This window comes from Anolis carolinensis, unplaced genomic scaffold (genome assembly GCF_035594765.1).
Source record: "Anolis carolinensis isolate JA03-04 unplaced genomic scaffold, rAnoCar3.1.pri scaffold_7, whole genome shotgun sequence".
In the NCBI taxonomy this organism is placed as follows: domain Eukaryota; kingdom Metazoa; phylum Chordata; class Lepidosauria; order Squamata; family Dactyloidae; genus Anolis; species Anolis carolinensis.
This window is the reverse complement of record NW_026943818.1, coordinates 15,215,873-15,232,014: the sequence shown is the minus strand read 5'-3', so window position 1 is coordinate 15,232,014 and position 16,142 is coordinate 15,215,873. Positions and strand designations below refer to the sequence as shown.

The 16,142-nt window shown below is 41.0% G+C and overlaps 2 protein-coding genes across 7 annotated transcripts in view; one reads left to right on the top strand and one right to left on the bottom strand.

Moving 5' to 3' along the window:
* The window catches only part of ak8 (adenylate kinase 8), a 67,147-nt gene extending 63,939 nt beyond the window's left edge, over positions 1-3,208 (bottom strand). The window contains exons 1-2 of the mRNA XM_062959188.1: positions 3,071-3,208; positions 1,211-1,295 (exon numbers count right to left, since the gene is read on the bottom strand). Of these exons, the coding sequence (XP_062815258.1) occupies positions 1,211-1,295; positions 3,071-3,154 (169 nt within the window). The 5' untranslated portion in view covers positions 3,155-3,208. The remainder of the gene's footprint in view (positions 1-1,210; positions 1,296-3,070) is intronic.
* A 27-nt stretch (positions 3,209-3,235) lies between these two features.
* Positions 3,236-15,938, top strand: spaca9 (sperm acrosome associated 9). Of its 6 annotated transcripts, none has more exons than XM_062959199.1 (5): positions 3,236-3,354; positions 7,752-7,907; positions 9,222-9,424; positions 10,530-10,677; positions 15,269-15,938. In XM_062959199.1, the coding sequence occupies exons 2-5, from the start codon at positions 7,764-7,766 to the stop codon at positions 15,419-15,421; spliced, it is 648 nt and encodes a 215-aa protein (XP_062815269.1). In that variant the 5' UTR covers positions 3,236-3,354; positions 7,752-7,763; the 3' UTR covers positions 15,422-15,938. The 6 variants fall into 6 exon arrangements, with proteins under 6 accessions (XP_062815269.1, XP_062815270.1, XP_062815266.1 ...); XM_062959200.1 differs by lacking the exon at positions 15,269-15,938 and adding an exon at positions 11,206-11,265; XM_062959196.1 differs by lacking the exon at positions 15,269-15,938 and having other exon boundaries at positions 10,530-11,265.
* Positions 15,939-16,142: the final 204 nt, after the last annotated feature.

Sequence of the window (16,142 nt, the reverse complement as noted above, 5' to 3'; positions counted from 1 at the left end):
GCAACCCCAGCTGAAACATCTGCAAGCCTTGGTTGGTAGGTCCACTCGATACCCAGACGCACTTGGAATCGGTAGTGGGTCCTACATCAGCTAGGCCCATATAATGGACAGCCTGGGAGAGGTTATAAGAGGGTTTTCTTCTTATAGAGAAAGCACAGTTATCCAAAGCCAATTGTCTGTCCCCTGGAGACAAGACTGAAAAGGCCAACAGTTTATTAAGGAAACCTTAGTGTCATTTGACTCCTTGAAGATTTATTATTTGTTCAATAATAAAGATTTTGTTATCTCATTAAAGACTCAAAGGACTATCCTTTTCAGGAAAATCCTCAACAACCTCTCTTTGAGGTGCCCTGGCTTTACGCTGGGCATAAAGTATACGTCCTATACAAAGACAACAGTTACAGGCCCAGCGCGTGACAGAACAGCTCTTCGTTACTAAACAGGCATTGCTAGCTTCTGTGTTTCGTGAATGGCCCCATTAGAAACTGCATAAGGAGGTATGCAAACCACAACTCCCATCGCCCTAAATCGATTTCCTTCCAAATCCCACCAGGATGGGTTTGTGCACCAAGTCTGGACCAGATCCATCGTCGGTGGAAGTCACAGCACTCTCTGGATGCGGGTGAATTATAACTCCCAACGTCCAGGGTCAATTCCCTCCAGACTCCGCCAGTACTTAAAATTGCTCATGTTTGGTCCAGATTCATCGTCAGTCCAAGTCCTAAGGCTGATCTGGATGCGGGAGGACCTCCCATAATCCCAGAACTACTCACATTTGCATGTTTTCAAACTGCTAGGTTACAGAAGCTGAGGCTAACAGTGGAAGCTCACCCTGCTCCCCGGATTCGAACTGCCGATCTTTCAGACAGCAAGTTTATTTATTTATTTACAGCATTTATATTCCGCCCTTCTTTCTCACCCCGAAGGGGACTCAGGGCGGATCACATTACACATATAGGCAAACATTCAATGCCTTTTAACATAGAACAAAGACAAACAAACATAGGCGCTGAGCGGGCCTCAAACTCATGACCAGAGTGATTCATTGCAGTTAATTGCAGCTGGCTTGCTCTCACGCCTGCGCCACAGCCCGGGCAGTTTAAGTTCAGCAGTTTAACCCATTGTGCCACCATGGGGCTAGGAAGATAATAATAATAATAATAATAATAATAATAATAATAATAATAATAATAATAATAATTGCGCTCACTGTCATCATTGTCCAGCATCAGCAGCTCAATCAGGAACCCAATGGGATCTTCTGGTTTGTGGATCATCAAACCCTCCAGCATGACCTGCAGAGACAGACAAGAAAGCAGGCATGAAAGTGTCATGTTTTAATCACATTTATAGTTTCAAATGATTTTAGGTGATTTGAACTATTATATTACACTTAATATATAATATATACTATTTATTATATTGTATAATTATTAGTATTATACAGAGTGTTTGAAAAAGAATGCCCTATTCACCATTTAAATTAAATTTGATAATAGTACAAATAGCCCGAGGCAATTTGAGTCTCATTGAAGAGAACTGAGAACTTACTCGCCTAAGTTATTTGTTAACTTATTTGTATTATTTGATAATAGGACAAATAGCCCGAGGCAATAATAACAATAATAATAATAATGGTGATAACAATAAGAATAATATATCGATGATGATGATAGTACAAATAGCCCGAGGCAATAATAATAATAATAATAATAATAATAATAATGGTGATAAAAATAATATATTGATGATGATGATAGTACAAATAGCCCGAGGCAATAATAATAATAATAATAATAATAATAATAATAATAATAATAATAATGGTGATAACAATAAGTTCTCTCTTCAATGAGAACTTACTCACCTAAGTTATTTGTATTATTTGATAATAGTACAAATAGCCCGAGGCAATAATAATAATAATAATAATAATAATAATAATGGTGATAACAATAAGTTCTCTCTTCAATGAGAACTTACTCACCTAAGTTATTTGTATTATTTGATAATAGTACAAATAGCCCGAGGCAATAATAATAATAATAATAATAATAATAATGGTGATAACAATAAGTTCTCTCTTCAATGAGAACTTACTCACCTAAGTTATTTGTATTATTTGATAATAGTACAAATAGCCCGAGGCAATAATAATAATAATAATAATGGTGATAACAAAAAGAATAATATATTGATGATGATGATAGTACAAATAGCCCGAGGCAATAATAATAATAATAATAATAATAATAATAATAATAATAATAATGGTGATAACAATAAGTTCTCTCTTCAATGAGAACTTACTCACCTAAGTTATTTGTATTATTTGATAATAGAACAAATAGCCCGAGGCAATAATAATAATAATAATAATAATAATGGTGATAACAATAAGTTCTCTCTTCAATGAGAACTTACTCATCTAAGTTATTTGTATTATTTGATAATAGTACAAATAGCCCGAGGCAATAATAATAATAATAATAATAATAATAATAATAATGGTGATAACAATAAGAATAATATATTGATGATAGTACAAATAGCCCGAGGCAATAATAATAATAATAATAATAATAATAATAATAATGGTGATAACAATAAGAATAATATATTGATGATGATGATAGTACAAATAGCCCGAGGCAATAATAATAATAATAATAATAATGATAATAATAATAATGGTGATAACAATAAGTTCTCTCTTCAATGAGAACTTACTCACCTAAGTTATTTGTATTATTTGATAATGGTACAAATAGCCCGAGGCAATAATAATAATAATAATAATAATAATAATAATGGTGATAACAATAAGTTCTCTCTTCAATGAGAACTTACTCACCTAAGTTATTTGTATTATTTGATAATGGTACAAATAGCCCGAGGCAATAATAATAATAATAATAATAGGCAAGGACGAAGACGCTGAGGGCAACTCTAGGCGAGGCTGGAGGGCCAGAGCAGGCCTCGGGGCCTTGTTCCCGCCCGAAAGGCCCCCTAATGTTGTTGTTGTTGTTGTTGTTATTGTTGTTGTTTGCTGCCCAAGGCCCGCTCGCACCTGCATGAGGCGGAAGAGGCGCTTCTCCTCGGCGTAGAGCCCCAGGCGCGGCGGGACCACGAGCGGCCGGTGCGTGGCGTCCATGGCGGCCTTAGCAACGGCTCCGTTGCCACGGGGAGCGCGTCACCCAAGGGCGACGGAGAAGAAGCGCGAGCAGGCCACGCCCCCGTTGCCCCGGCAACGCGAAAGTAACAATTGCGCCTCTCTCTCTCTGCCCAAAGGAAAGGGGCGGAGCGCCGGCGGGAGAGGCGGAGGGACATGCGCGATCGGGGCTCGGAGGCAAGGTAGGAGGGACTACGACTCCCAGCGCCGCCCGGGACGCACGGCCCTCCCCCCGCCCGGCAGGCGCGCCAGGAGGAGCCTGGGACTTGTAGTCCGGAGGGGACGGGCCTTCTCAACGGCTCCCTCCCTCACCGCGGCGGAGTCTTCACCCCTTTGGAGGCCAGAATCACACCTGTATTGTCACCAGTCTACCTGGTATTCTGTGGCTATTCATGGCGCCTAGGCTCGTGATAGACTATCAGTATATTAATGATATTGAATTATACCTTTCAATATACAGTAGAGTCTCGCTTATCCAACGTTCTGGATTATCCAACGCATTTTTGTAGTCAATGTTTTCAATGTATCATGATATTTTGGTGCTACATTTGTAAAAACAGTAATTACTACATAGTATTTTCAGTAAAATTTGTCGTCTAACATGATGTTTTGGTTCTTAATTTGTAAAATCATAACCTAATTTGAAGTTTAATAGGCTTTTCCTTAATCTCTCCTTATTATCCAACGTTCTGCCGGCCCGTTTACGTTGGATAAGTGAGACTCTACTGTACCATTTTATTACATGAATTAGATAATTTATTATACTATTTTAATTACATTAATTATATATTTTGTTATACTAGTTCATTATATTTATATATTTTTATACTATTATATATATATATTATTTACACTGAATTGTGTATTATGCTATTTTTTACATTATATACTTTATACTATTTTAATAATAATATATATTTTGTTGTTTTATTTGTATCAAATTATGTATTTTGTTATACTATTTCATTTCATTACACTGTATATACAGTAGAGTCTCACTTATCCAACATAAACGGGCCGCCAGAATGTTGGATAAGCAAATATGTTGGATAATAAGGAGGGATTATGAAAAATGCCTATTAAACATCAAATTAGGTTATGATTTTACAAATCAAGCACCAAAACATCATGTTAGACAACAAATTTGACAGAAAAAGTAGTTCAATACGCAGTAATGCTATGTAGTAATTACTGTATTTACGAATTTAGCTCCAAAATATCACGATGTATTTAAAACACTGACTACAAAAATGCATTGGATAATCCAGAACGTTGGATAAGTGAGACTCTACTGTATTAATTATATTGAATTATACATTTCCTTATACTATTTTATTACATGAATTACGTAATTTATTATACTATTTTAATTACATTAATTATATATTTTGTTATATTATTTCATTTATATCAAATTATATATTTTGTTATGCTAGTTCATTATATTTATATATATATTATACTATTTTACATATATTATTTACACTGAATTGTGTATTATGCTATTTTTTACATTATACTATTTTATTACATGAATTAGATCATTTACTGTACTATTTTAATTACATTATATATTTTGTTATATTATTTTATTTATATCAAATTATATATTTTGTTATACTAGTTCATTATATTTACATATATTTTATACTATTTTATATATCTTATTTACATTGAATTATATATTTTGTTATACTATTTCATTATATTATTTTATTGCATGAATTAGATCATTTATTATACTATTTTAATTACATTAATTATATATTTTGTTATATTACTTTATACCAAATTATATATTTTGTTATACCATTTCATTATACAGTAGAGTCTCACTTATCCAAGCTAAATGGGCCGGCACAAGCTTGGATAAGCGAATATCTTGGATAATAAGGAGGGATTAAGAAAAAAGCCTATTAAGCATCAAATTAGGTTATGATTTTACACATTAAGCACCAAAACATCATGTAATACAACAAATCTGAAAGAAGAAGTAGTTCATTACACATTAATGCTATGTAGTAATTACTGTATTTACGAATTTAGCACCAAAATATCACGATGTATTGAAAACATGGACTACAAAAATGCATTGGATAATCCAGAACGTTGGATAAGCGAGACTCTACTGTACTATTTTAGTAAATGAATTATATCATGTACTATACTATTTTAATTACATTAATTATATATTTTGTTATATTGTTTTATTTATATCAAATTATATATTTTGTTATACTAGTTCATTATATTTATATATATTTTATACTATTTTTTATATCTTATTTACATTGAATTATATATTTTGTTATGCTGCTATTACATTCATTATATAATTTATACTATTTTATTACATTCATATAATTTATACTATATTATATAATTTATTATACTATTTTATATATCTTATTTACATTGAATTATACATTTCGTTATACTATTTTATTACATGAATTATACCATGTATTATACTATTTTAATTACATTAATTATATATTTTGTTATATTATTTTATTTATATCGACTTACAGTAGATTCTCACTTATCCAACATTCTGGATTATCCAACGCATTTTTGTAGTCAGTGTTTTCAATGCATTGTGATATGCATAGATTGGATGACTCTGTCTTTTGTGGCCAAATTTGGTGTGATTTGGTTCAGTGGTTTTGTTGTTTATTCAGTCCTACAAACGTACATTACTTTTTATATATATATAGATATAATTCAGTATGATAGAATTAATATATTAATAATATATAACAATATACAGTAGAGTCTCACTTATCCAACGTTCTGGATTATCCAACGCATTTTAGTAGTCAATGTTTTCAATGCATGGTGATATTTTGGTGCTAAATTCGTAAATACAGTAATTACAACATAACATTACTGCGTATTGAACTACTTTTTCTGTCAAATTTGTTGTATAACATGATGTTTTGGTGCTTCATTTGTAAAATCATAACCTATTTTGATGTTTAAAAGGCTTTTCCTTCATCTCTCCTTATTATCCAACATATTCGCTTATCCAACATTCTGCCGGCCCGTTTATGGTGGATAAGTGAGACTCTGCTGTATATATTATTGATAATAATATTATAACATAATACAATATAATAATAATAATAATAATAATAATAATAATAATACACTGTTATAATTGTATGTTGTATATTACAGTAGAGTCTCACTTATCCAACATTCGCTTCTCCAACATTTTGCCGGTCCGTTTATGTTGGATAAGTGAGACTCTACTGTATATATTATTGATAATAATATTATAACATAATACAATATAATAATAATAATAATAATAATAATAATAATAATAATACACTGTTATAATTGTATGTTGTATATTACAGTAGAGTCTCACTTATCCAACATTCGCTTATCCAACATTTTGCCGGTCCGTTTATGTTGGATAAGTGAGACTCTACTGTATATATTATTGATAATAATATTATAACGTAATACAATATAATAATAATACACTGTTATAATTGTCTGTTATATATTACAGTAGAGTCTCACTTATCCAACATTCGCTTATCCAACATTCTGCCGGCCCGATTATGTTGGATAAGTGAGACTCTACTGTATATATTATTGATAATAATATTATAACATAATACACTTATTATAATTGTATGTTATATATTACATGTAATATTACTACTGTTATAATATTGCAGCTTAGTGGTATGGTACAAGATAGTAATTATAATGCCTATATTATGCTATGCTAATAATATATTATATTGTACGTACATATAACTTGTAAGCTTGTATAGAATTATTACATTAATAATATATAACAATATAGATATAAATACACTATTTTATTTATTTTATTTATATACCCCTCTTCTCCCCCAGGGAGATATATGTTCTATTATTGTATTATCTATATATATAAAAGAGTGATGGCATCACGGTAGCGGACAAAACAACAAAACTACAGCCTCCCCAACCTCAAAATTTGACAACACAACCCATCATCCACGCCTCTAGGTTGATACAACAAAAAGAAAAGAAAAATAAAGTCCTAATTAGAGGGAGAGGAATAATTGTTTTTATCCAATTGCTGCCAGTTAGAAGGCTAAGCTCCTCCAACTTGGTCTCCTAGCAACCCAATAAAAAATAATAAAAAACACTAAATAATAATTAAAACCCCCAAAAAATTAATACAATAAAATACTATAACAGAAAATAACTAAAAATAATACAAGAAAATAATAAAATATAATAAAAAGATAACTTACAATAAAATTTATTTTAAAAAATACAAATAACGTCAAATAAAAATGACACAATTTTTAACCAATACCACCACCACTTTGCCACAGCAACGCGTGGCCAGGCACAGCTAGTTGTATTATATGTTATATTATTATTAATATTAAATATTGTGGGAGTTGGAGTCCAAAACACCTGGCAGGAGGGAGGGCCAAAGTTGTCCCAGGCCCGCCTTTGGCTTGGCTCCCGTCGCGATGGTGCTTTGAAACCGAGGCCGGGTGGCCCTCTGCCGGGAGGGCTTTGACGGTTCCCTCCCTTTTTCTCTCACCATCCTGCGCAGGAGGGGGCGAAGATGAACGAGATCAAGGAGAGCCTTCGCAACATCGAGCAGACCTACAAGGTCTTCCAGCAGCAGCAGTTCACCTTCATCGCGGCCCTGGAGCACTCCAGGGAGAACGCCCACGACAAGATCAAGCCCATCTCCAGCATCGGGCAGGTGAGCCTCCTTCCTTGGGGACGGGCAGGTGGGCCTCTGGGGCAGGGAAGGCTTGGGGACAGGTGAGCTTGGGGACAGGTGAGCTTGGGGACAGGTGAGCCTTCCTTTGGGCGCAGGTGGGCCTTTGGGGCACGAGGACCTTTAGGGAAGGAGAGCCATCCTATGGGGCAGGTGAGCCTTAAAGGAAGGCTCACCTGTCCCTGTCTTGGCTTTGGGGACAGGGAATACTTTGGGACAGGTGAGCCTTCCTTTAGAGCAAGAAAGCCTTTGGAGGCAGGGAGCCTTCCTTGGGGACAGGTGAGACTTTGGGAAAAGAAGCCGTCTTTTGAGGCAGGTGAGCCTTTGAGGGCAGAGTGCTTGGGGACAGGTGAGCCTTTGGGGCACGAGGATCTTTAGGGAAGGAAAGCCATCCTATATGGGGCAGGTGAGCCTTCCTTTGAGGCTCACCTGTCCCTGCTTTGGCTTTGGGGGCAGGGAATACTTTGGGACAGGTGAGCCTTCGTTTAGAGCAAGAAAACCTTTGGAGGCAGGGAGCCTTCCTTGGGGACAGGTGAGCCTTTGGGGAAAAGAAGCCGTCTTTTGAGGCAGGTGAGCCTTTGAGGGCAGAGTGCTTGGGGACAGGTGAGCCTTCCTTTGGGCACAGGTGAGCATTAGGGGCAGGTGAGCATTTGGGACAGGTGAGCCTTCTTTTGAGGCTCACCTGCCCCTGTCTTGGCTTTGGGGCAGGGAATGCTTGGCAACAGGTGAGCCTTCCTTTGGGTGCAGGTGGGCCTTTGGAGAAGGTGAGCATTTAGGACAGGTGAGCCTTCCTTTGAGGCTCACCTGTCCCTCTCTTGGCTTTGGGGCAGGGAATGCTTGGGGGCAGGTGGGCCTTTGGGGCAAGAGAACCTTAATGGCTCTCTTTGTGGCAGGTGAGCTTTCCTTTGGGGCAGGTGAGACTTTAGGGCAGGCGATGCTTGGCGACAGGTGAGCCTTCTTTTGGGCTCAGGTGGGCCTATGGGGCAGGTGAACCTTTGGGACAGGTGAGCCTTCCTTTGAGGCTCACCTGTCCTTGTCTTGGCTTTGAGGCAGGGAATGCTTTGGGACAGGTGAGACTTCATTTAGAGCAAGTGGGCTTTCCTTAGGGGCAGGTGGGCCTTAATGGCAGGGAAACCGTCCTCTGCGGCAGGTGAGCTTTCCTTCCGGGCAGGTGGGCCTTGGTGGAGGCCGCCCGGGGCTTCTCCCAGCCACCTTCCCTGGGCCAAAGGTGTCCCAGACCCACTGGGAGGGTGGCCCAGGGTGGCCACGTGAACCCCACGCCTCGCCTCGGCACAGGTGCAGACGTACACGGACCACTACTGCAACAACACGACCGACAGGCGGATCCTGCTGATGTTCCTGAGCATCTGCGCTGACCTGAGCCGGCTGTGCCAGCGCCTGGAGGCCCTCCACTCGGGCAACGCCACCACCAATGCCCTCCTGGACCGGTGCAAGACCCTGGTCAGCCACAGCAACGACCTCAGCGCTGTCCGAGCCAAGTAGGTGGGCCGAGATCCCCAGGGCAGGTGGTTTTTCCTTGCATAATAGTCGCACCCCTCCTTTTTAATGGAATACAGAATTTCCTCAGTGATGACCCTGAGCCTGGCTGGGTTCCAACCCTTCTGCCGCCTTTCACCCAGGTACCCGCAAAAGGCACTTTTTCCTCGCATAATAGTCGCACCACCTCTTTTCTAATGAGTGCGACTGTTATGCTATGGAATATGGCATTTCCTCGATGAGGACCAGGAGCCTAGGCAGAGCAATCTGAGTTCCAACTCTTCCACCCTGCAAAAAGCAGACTTTTTTCCTCGCATAATAGTCGCACTCCTCCCCTTTTTAAAAATGAGTGTGACTCGTACAATGGAATACAGAATGTCCTTGATGAGGACTGTGAGCCTGGGCAGGACAATCTGAGTTCCAACTCTTCTACCCTGCAAAAAGCAGACTTTTTCCCTCGCATAATAGTCGCACTCCTCCCCGTTTTAAAATGAGTGTGACTCATGCAACCCTTCTACCCAGGTGCCCACAAAAAGCAGACTTTTTTCCTCACATAATAGTCGCACCCCTCTCCTTTTTAAAATGAGTGTGACTCGTACAATGGAATACAGAATGTCTTTGATGAGGATTGTGAGCCTGGGCAGGACAATCTGAGTTCCAACTCTTCCACCCTACAAAAAGCAGACTTTTTTCCTCACATAATAGTCGCACTCCTCCCTTTTTTAAAATGAGTGTGACTCATGCCATGGAATATGGCGTGAGCATTTCCTCGATGAGGACCATGAGCCTGGGCAGGACAATCTGAGTTCCAACTCTTCCACCCTGCAAAAAGCAGGCGTTTTTCCTTGCATAATAGTCGCACCTCCCCTTTTTAAAACGAGTGTGACTCATGCCATGGAATACAGAATGTCCTTGATGAGGACTGTGAGCCTAGGCAGGACAATCTGAGTTCCAACCCTTCTACCAGGTGCCCGCAAAAGCCAGACTTTTTTCCTCGCATAATAGTCGCACTCCTCCCTTTTTAAAACGAGTGTGACTCATGCCATGGAATATGGCGTGAGACTGAAGAACTCGCCGGGTTCCAACCCTTCCGCCCCTTCCGCCCAGGTACCCGCACGACGTGGTGAACCACCTGAGCTGCGACGAGGCCCGCAACCACTACGGCGGGGTGGTGAGCCTGATCCCGGTGGTGCTGGACTGCATGAAGGAGTGGGTGGCCCACAGCGAGAAGCTGCCCCGCCACATGATGCAGAGCGTGAGTTCCCGGCGGGCGGCCGTCTACCAGCAGCCGGAGCTGCCCAACCTGAACGTGGGGCCCCGGCGAGGGATGCCCCCCTTCGTGGCCGAGGCGGCCGCCCAGACCACCCTGAGCCTGACGGAGAAGGCGGCCCGGCGGCGGGAGCGGAGGGGGGAGGCTAAGCTGGCGGCCATGGGGGGCCTCGGGAGGGCCATCCGCAAGTTCCTGGACGGGCCCTGGAAGCCGCCGGGCAAGAGCGCCTTATAAGACACACTCACCTAGCAGAGAGGAAGGAAGGAAAGAGAGAAAACGCCACAATTAAAAGAGAGTCTCCCTGTACTGGTTTCCGTCATGCCCTTTCCTGCATCACAGAGAAGGGGACCTTAGGGGGAAGCCGCAGGGTCTGCACTTTGACGGGACCGCGTTGGCCAGTCCTCCCGGGCCCCGAGACCCACCCACGCGAGGGACGGGGGTCCAGAGGGGAGATCTGGGGCGGAAAGGCTGAGCTCGGGGGTCTGATGGCTCTTTTCCCCTCCCTCCCCACAGGCTACTTAGCTCCTGTCTTTTTTGCGGAAGATGCTTCTGAATAAAGCCATTTCCCCTGTGCACGCATGGCGGCTCATTGGGAGAGGGAGAGGGGGGCCGGGGGGCCGGGGTGAGTGGGGGGACATCGCCGCCACCACCACCACCAGCATCACAACGCCCGTATTTCATCACATATCAGTCACTGCAATAATTGAACACCCATTTCCGTGGGATGGCGGAAAAAATGAGTAATTCTGTGTTCCTCACGTAATAGTCGCAGAGCCATTCAGGGCCGATTCGCTCTTCCTTGCTTCTCTGAAGTCAAGGCAATTTTAAAAACTGGAAATGGAGGTTGCGGAAGTCAGTCCTTCCCTCTTTCCTCCAATGTATAATTTTCAATAGTCGTACACCCATTTCCGTGGGGTGGCAATTTTTTTTTGGTATTTCTGGTATTTCCTCACGTAATAGTCGCAGAGCCGTTCAGGGCCGATTCCTTCTTCCTTGCTTCTCTGAAGTCAAGGCAATTTTAAAAACCGGAAACGGAGGTTGTGGAAGTCAGTCAGTCCTTCCCTCTTTCCTCCGACGTATAATTTGGGGAAATCGGCCCCAAAGGGCTCTGCGACTCTTATGCGAGGAACACAAAATAGTCACAAAGTTTTTTTGGGCTGATCCATCCTTTCTCTCTCGGAAGGCAAAGGCAGTTTTAAAACTATGAATTCTCTGGAGCTCCTCTCTTCCCTTCTTCCTCCGGGGCCTTATGGCCGTTTGAACAACCCGAAATGGACGTGTCTGGAACTCGGATCTTCCCTGCTTCCATCGAAAACCTCCATTTCAGATTTTTGTAAAAAGCTTTGAAGAGAGGAGGAGGGAAAAGCAGAGCTCCAGGGACCTCAATTTTACAATTTTGTAAACTTCCTTGCCTTGGAGAGGGAAGGGGAATCAGCCCCAACGTGCCCGGCGACTATTGTGCGAGGAACACAAAATAGTTGCAGAGCCGTCCAGGGCTGATTCCCCTTTCCTTCCTTCCGTCCTTCCTTCTTCCAGCTGTTCTGAGTTTCCTTGTGGAGAGAAAAAGCACGGCATAAATCATCATCATCATCATCATTCCCTGCTCACTTCCTTCCTTTCTTGTTCCGTTCTCTTTCAGTCTTTTCTTTCTTTTTTTCCATCTTTTCCTCCCTCCCTCTCTCCCTTCCTTCTTCCCTTCCTTTCCATCTTTTCCTTTCTTTCTTTCCTTCCATCCCTTCTCTTTCCATCTTTTCTTCCTTCTTTCCTTCCCTCCCTTTCCATCTCTTCCTTCTTTCCTTCCATCACTTCTCTTTCCATCTTTTCCTTCCTTCCTTCTTTCCTTCCTTCCTTCCTTCCATCCATCCATCCATCCCTTATTTTCCATCTTTTCCTTCCTTCTTTCTCTTTCCATCTTTTCCTTCCTTCCTTTTTTCCTTCCCTCCCTTTCCATCTCTTCCTTCTTTCCTTCTATCCATCCATCCATCCCTTCTCTTTCCATCTTTTTTCCTTCCTTCTTTCCTTCCCTCCCTTTCCATCTCTTCCTTCTTTCTTTCTTTCCTTCCTTCTATCCATCCATCCCTTATTTTCCATCTTTTTCTTCCTTCCTTCTTTCCTTCCCTCCCTTTCCATCTCTTCCTTCCTTCCTTCTATCCATCCATCCATCCCTTATTTTCCATCTTTTCCCTCCTTCCTTCTCTTTCCATCTCTTCCTTCTTTCCTTCCTTCCTTCCTTCCATCCATCCATCCATCCATCCCTTCTCTTTCCATCTTTTTCTTCCTTCCTTCTTTCCTTCCACCCAACATTTAAAAAACAAACCGACCAACTGAAACAAAGCTGTTTGTTTGAGGCTGAGCCCTTCCTCCTCCTCCTCCTTTTTTACGGCTTATTATTATTATTTTTATTATTAAAAAACAGCATCCAAAAAATCCGAGGAATCAAAGGTAGATGTTTTGTTTTCTTCACGCAATAGTCGCACCCTTCTTTTTCGATGGAAAAGGGGGGAAGTGTGACTATTACGTGATGAAATAAGGCATTTTATGTACCACTTTTTCCCCAAAGCGGCTAATGAGGCTACAAAAATCGAAGAATCAAAGGTAGATGTTTGTTTTCTTCACACAATAGTCGCACCCGGCTAATGAGGCTAAACCTACACAGACATAAAATCAGAATTGCGGAAAGGACTGCATCAAGGTGCAAAGTGTTGGACTTTTTCTTTCTTAACCATGAATTACGGGGTCTAAATAACCAATCCAAAACCAATCCAAAAAGCACCTGCAAGCATTAAAAGGGCAAAAAATCCCCACCGAAACTCCTTTGCCCTAAAAAAAGCAAAGCCTCCCTTTAACGAAGCAGTCGGTTTAAGATGCACCGGGCGCTTCTCTCGATTCAGGGCAAGGAGCGAATGAATAATTGAGCCTTTTCCCGGCTCTTAGAGCACAAAATGTTCATTATTTATGGTGCTGTTTATGGAGCGACCCAGCATTCCGCCCTGCTTAGCACTAGAAAGCCAGCCAAGGCAATTTATTTTTCTCTTTTCCTCTCGCGCCCGCCGGCACCTTCCGATACATATTTAATCGTTGTGAGCAGCCCCTCGAATAGCAAGCAAACTGGGGAAGGAAGAGAGAGGCGCTCGCTTTCCGTACAAAAAGAGATGAAAAGTTTGAAGCGCCGGGTTTCTCCTGGGCCAAAAAAAAGGTCCCAACTGTTCTAGGGATTTGTTCACAACGCAAATCTAGCAATCCTTCGTTTCGGGGCAGCGAAATGGGACAATGTGATTCAAGGCTACGTCAATGCAAACATATCTATATATATATAAACTAGCTGTGCCCGGCTACGCGTTGCTGTGGCTAGGACTTAATTTTTCTTTTCTTTTGTTGTATGAACGTAGAGGCGTGGATGAGAGGTTGTGCTGTCAAGTTTCGAGGTTGTGGGGCGTTTAGTTTAGTTGTTTTGTCCGGTGCCGTGACTCCATTACCCTTTTATATATATATAGAAGAGTAATGAAATTTCAGCCTAGGACAAAGCAACAAAACTATACACCCCAGAAACACTAAACTTGGCAGCACAACCCCTCATCCATGCCTCTACGTTCATACAACAAAAGGAAAAGAAAAATAAATTCCTAATTAGAGGGAGAGGAATAATAGTTTTTATCCAATTGCTGCCAGTTAGAAGGCTAAGCTCCGCCCACTTGGTCTCCAAGCAACCCACTCAGCCCAGGGGACAGGCAGAGTTAGGCCTCACTTAGGCCTCTTCCACACTGCCGATAAAATACAGATTATCTGATTTTAACTAGATTATATTAATAAATAAAATGTATCATTATTTATTATCGGGAGAGATAAAGCAGGGTAGGGACAAAGATAACAACAACAACAACAACAACATGATGCTGCAGTGATACCGGCCAATGCAACTCCAGGCTGTATATACATAAGAGTCTAGTATCCAGACTGAAGGAAATCATACACGAAAGTTTGAAAATAGTTTATATTTATATGAATGGATTCTTGGAGTCTCAGGAGACCCCGACATGAGTCAAGAGTGCGATGCTGCAGCGAAACAGGCCAATGCAATTCTAGGCTGCAGCAATACAAATACACATTATAGATGAGAGAGGCTTGGCTTGACCAATGGGAAAGGGACCGCGGAGTCTTTAATAGGCCATAAGCTAGACATGAGCCAAGAGTGTGATGCTGCAGCGAAACAGGCCAATGCAATTCTAGGCTGCAGCAATAGGAGTCTAGTGTCCAGATGTAAAAGACTGAGGTCCACTAAGACCCCTAGGTCCTTTTCCCATTGGTCAAAGTCACGCTTCACTCTTTTATGTATATTATGCATATTTGTATCGGTGCAGCCTGGAATTGCATTGGCTTTTCTCGCCGCAGCATCACACTCTTGGCTCAGTGGCTTTGCTCAGACCTTCTCACCTGGAATAATGTTACGTATATTTCTGCACCATTCTAAAAGCAGATGGGCAAGATGGAAAGGTGGCCAAAATAACAACAACAACAACAGTCAAAGGTTTGGAAACAAATCCAGACAATGTTTGACAATGTGATTTTTTTGTGTCAGGAGAGACTTGAGAAACTGCTAGACCAAGATTTTGTTACTCACCGGAAGAGTCCTTTTGCTTGTGAAGCTCCGGCAGCCGAAGTTTGCATTGCGTTCCCTTGCAAGCCTCACCTTTCAACTGGCAAAAACAATGGGACAAAGTTTAGCATTTAACAGATAAACCCAGGCAGAAATGCCTTGACATTTGAGAATGGATGCCCTCAGAGGGGGGGAGAAGTGAAGAGGTTTTTAAAAGTGAAGCCTCAGTCTGTGCTCTGATGAGGCACAGGGAAGACTGATTCCAGATTGATGGGATCAAGGAGACTCAATTGTTCATTTTGAGTCGGTTTTAAATAAGTTTGGTGACTTCTTTAATGTAGTCTGTGTCCTGGAAAGGCACAGAGAATCTGTGATAGTATATCACGGGGGTGACTGTGGTTTGAAGTCACTGGATAGTCCAAGTTTCAGACTTTGGGAACCAATCCCAGCTGGACTCACAGAGATCCATTGAAGTAACAGTTTAAAAGGAGCAGAGGAAGAAGTTTTAACTACTTTAAGTAAAAGAAGTGATACTTTAGAGAGTTGATTCATCTCATTCCAGTATTGTAACTGTTAATAAGAATACCTCTAAGTGAGAAACATTGTAACCACTAAGCTGTGTACCTGAATAAACTTGATATTGTTCTTCTAACATCTAAGCCTCTGTCGTCTATAGACTCCCTCAGCACAATTGCGCTACCACTTTAACACCGAATAAAGTAAAAGGCTTCCTTCGAGCTATTGGGTGGTTGAGCACTTTTATAATCTTAAAGGTGTCTCTCCACATAGTGGTGGCTGCATTTCCACTAATCGGAGGCAGTTATCTTTGATTATTTGGGACATCTATTCGTTATTA

Excerpts from the sequence above, each read along its gene's own strand:
- spaca9 (XM_062959196.1), top strand. The coding sequence starts at position 7,764 with ATGAACGAGATCAAGGAGAGCCTTCGCAACATCGAGCAGACCTACAAG. Across the intron at positions 7,908-9,221 it reads CCATCTCCAGCATCGGGCAG|GTGCAGACGTACACGGACCA; the intron begins GTGAGCCTCCTT and ends GCCTCGGCACAG. Across the intron at positions 9,425-10,529 it reads CTCAGCGCTGTCCGAGCCAA|GTACCCGCACGACGTGGTGA; the intron begins GTAGGTGGGCCG and ends CCTTCCGCCCAG.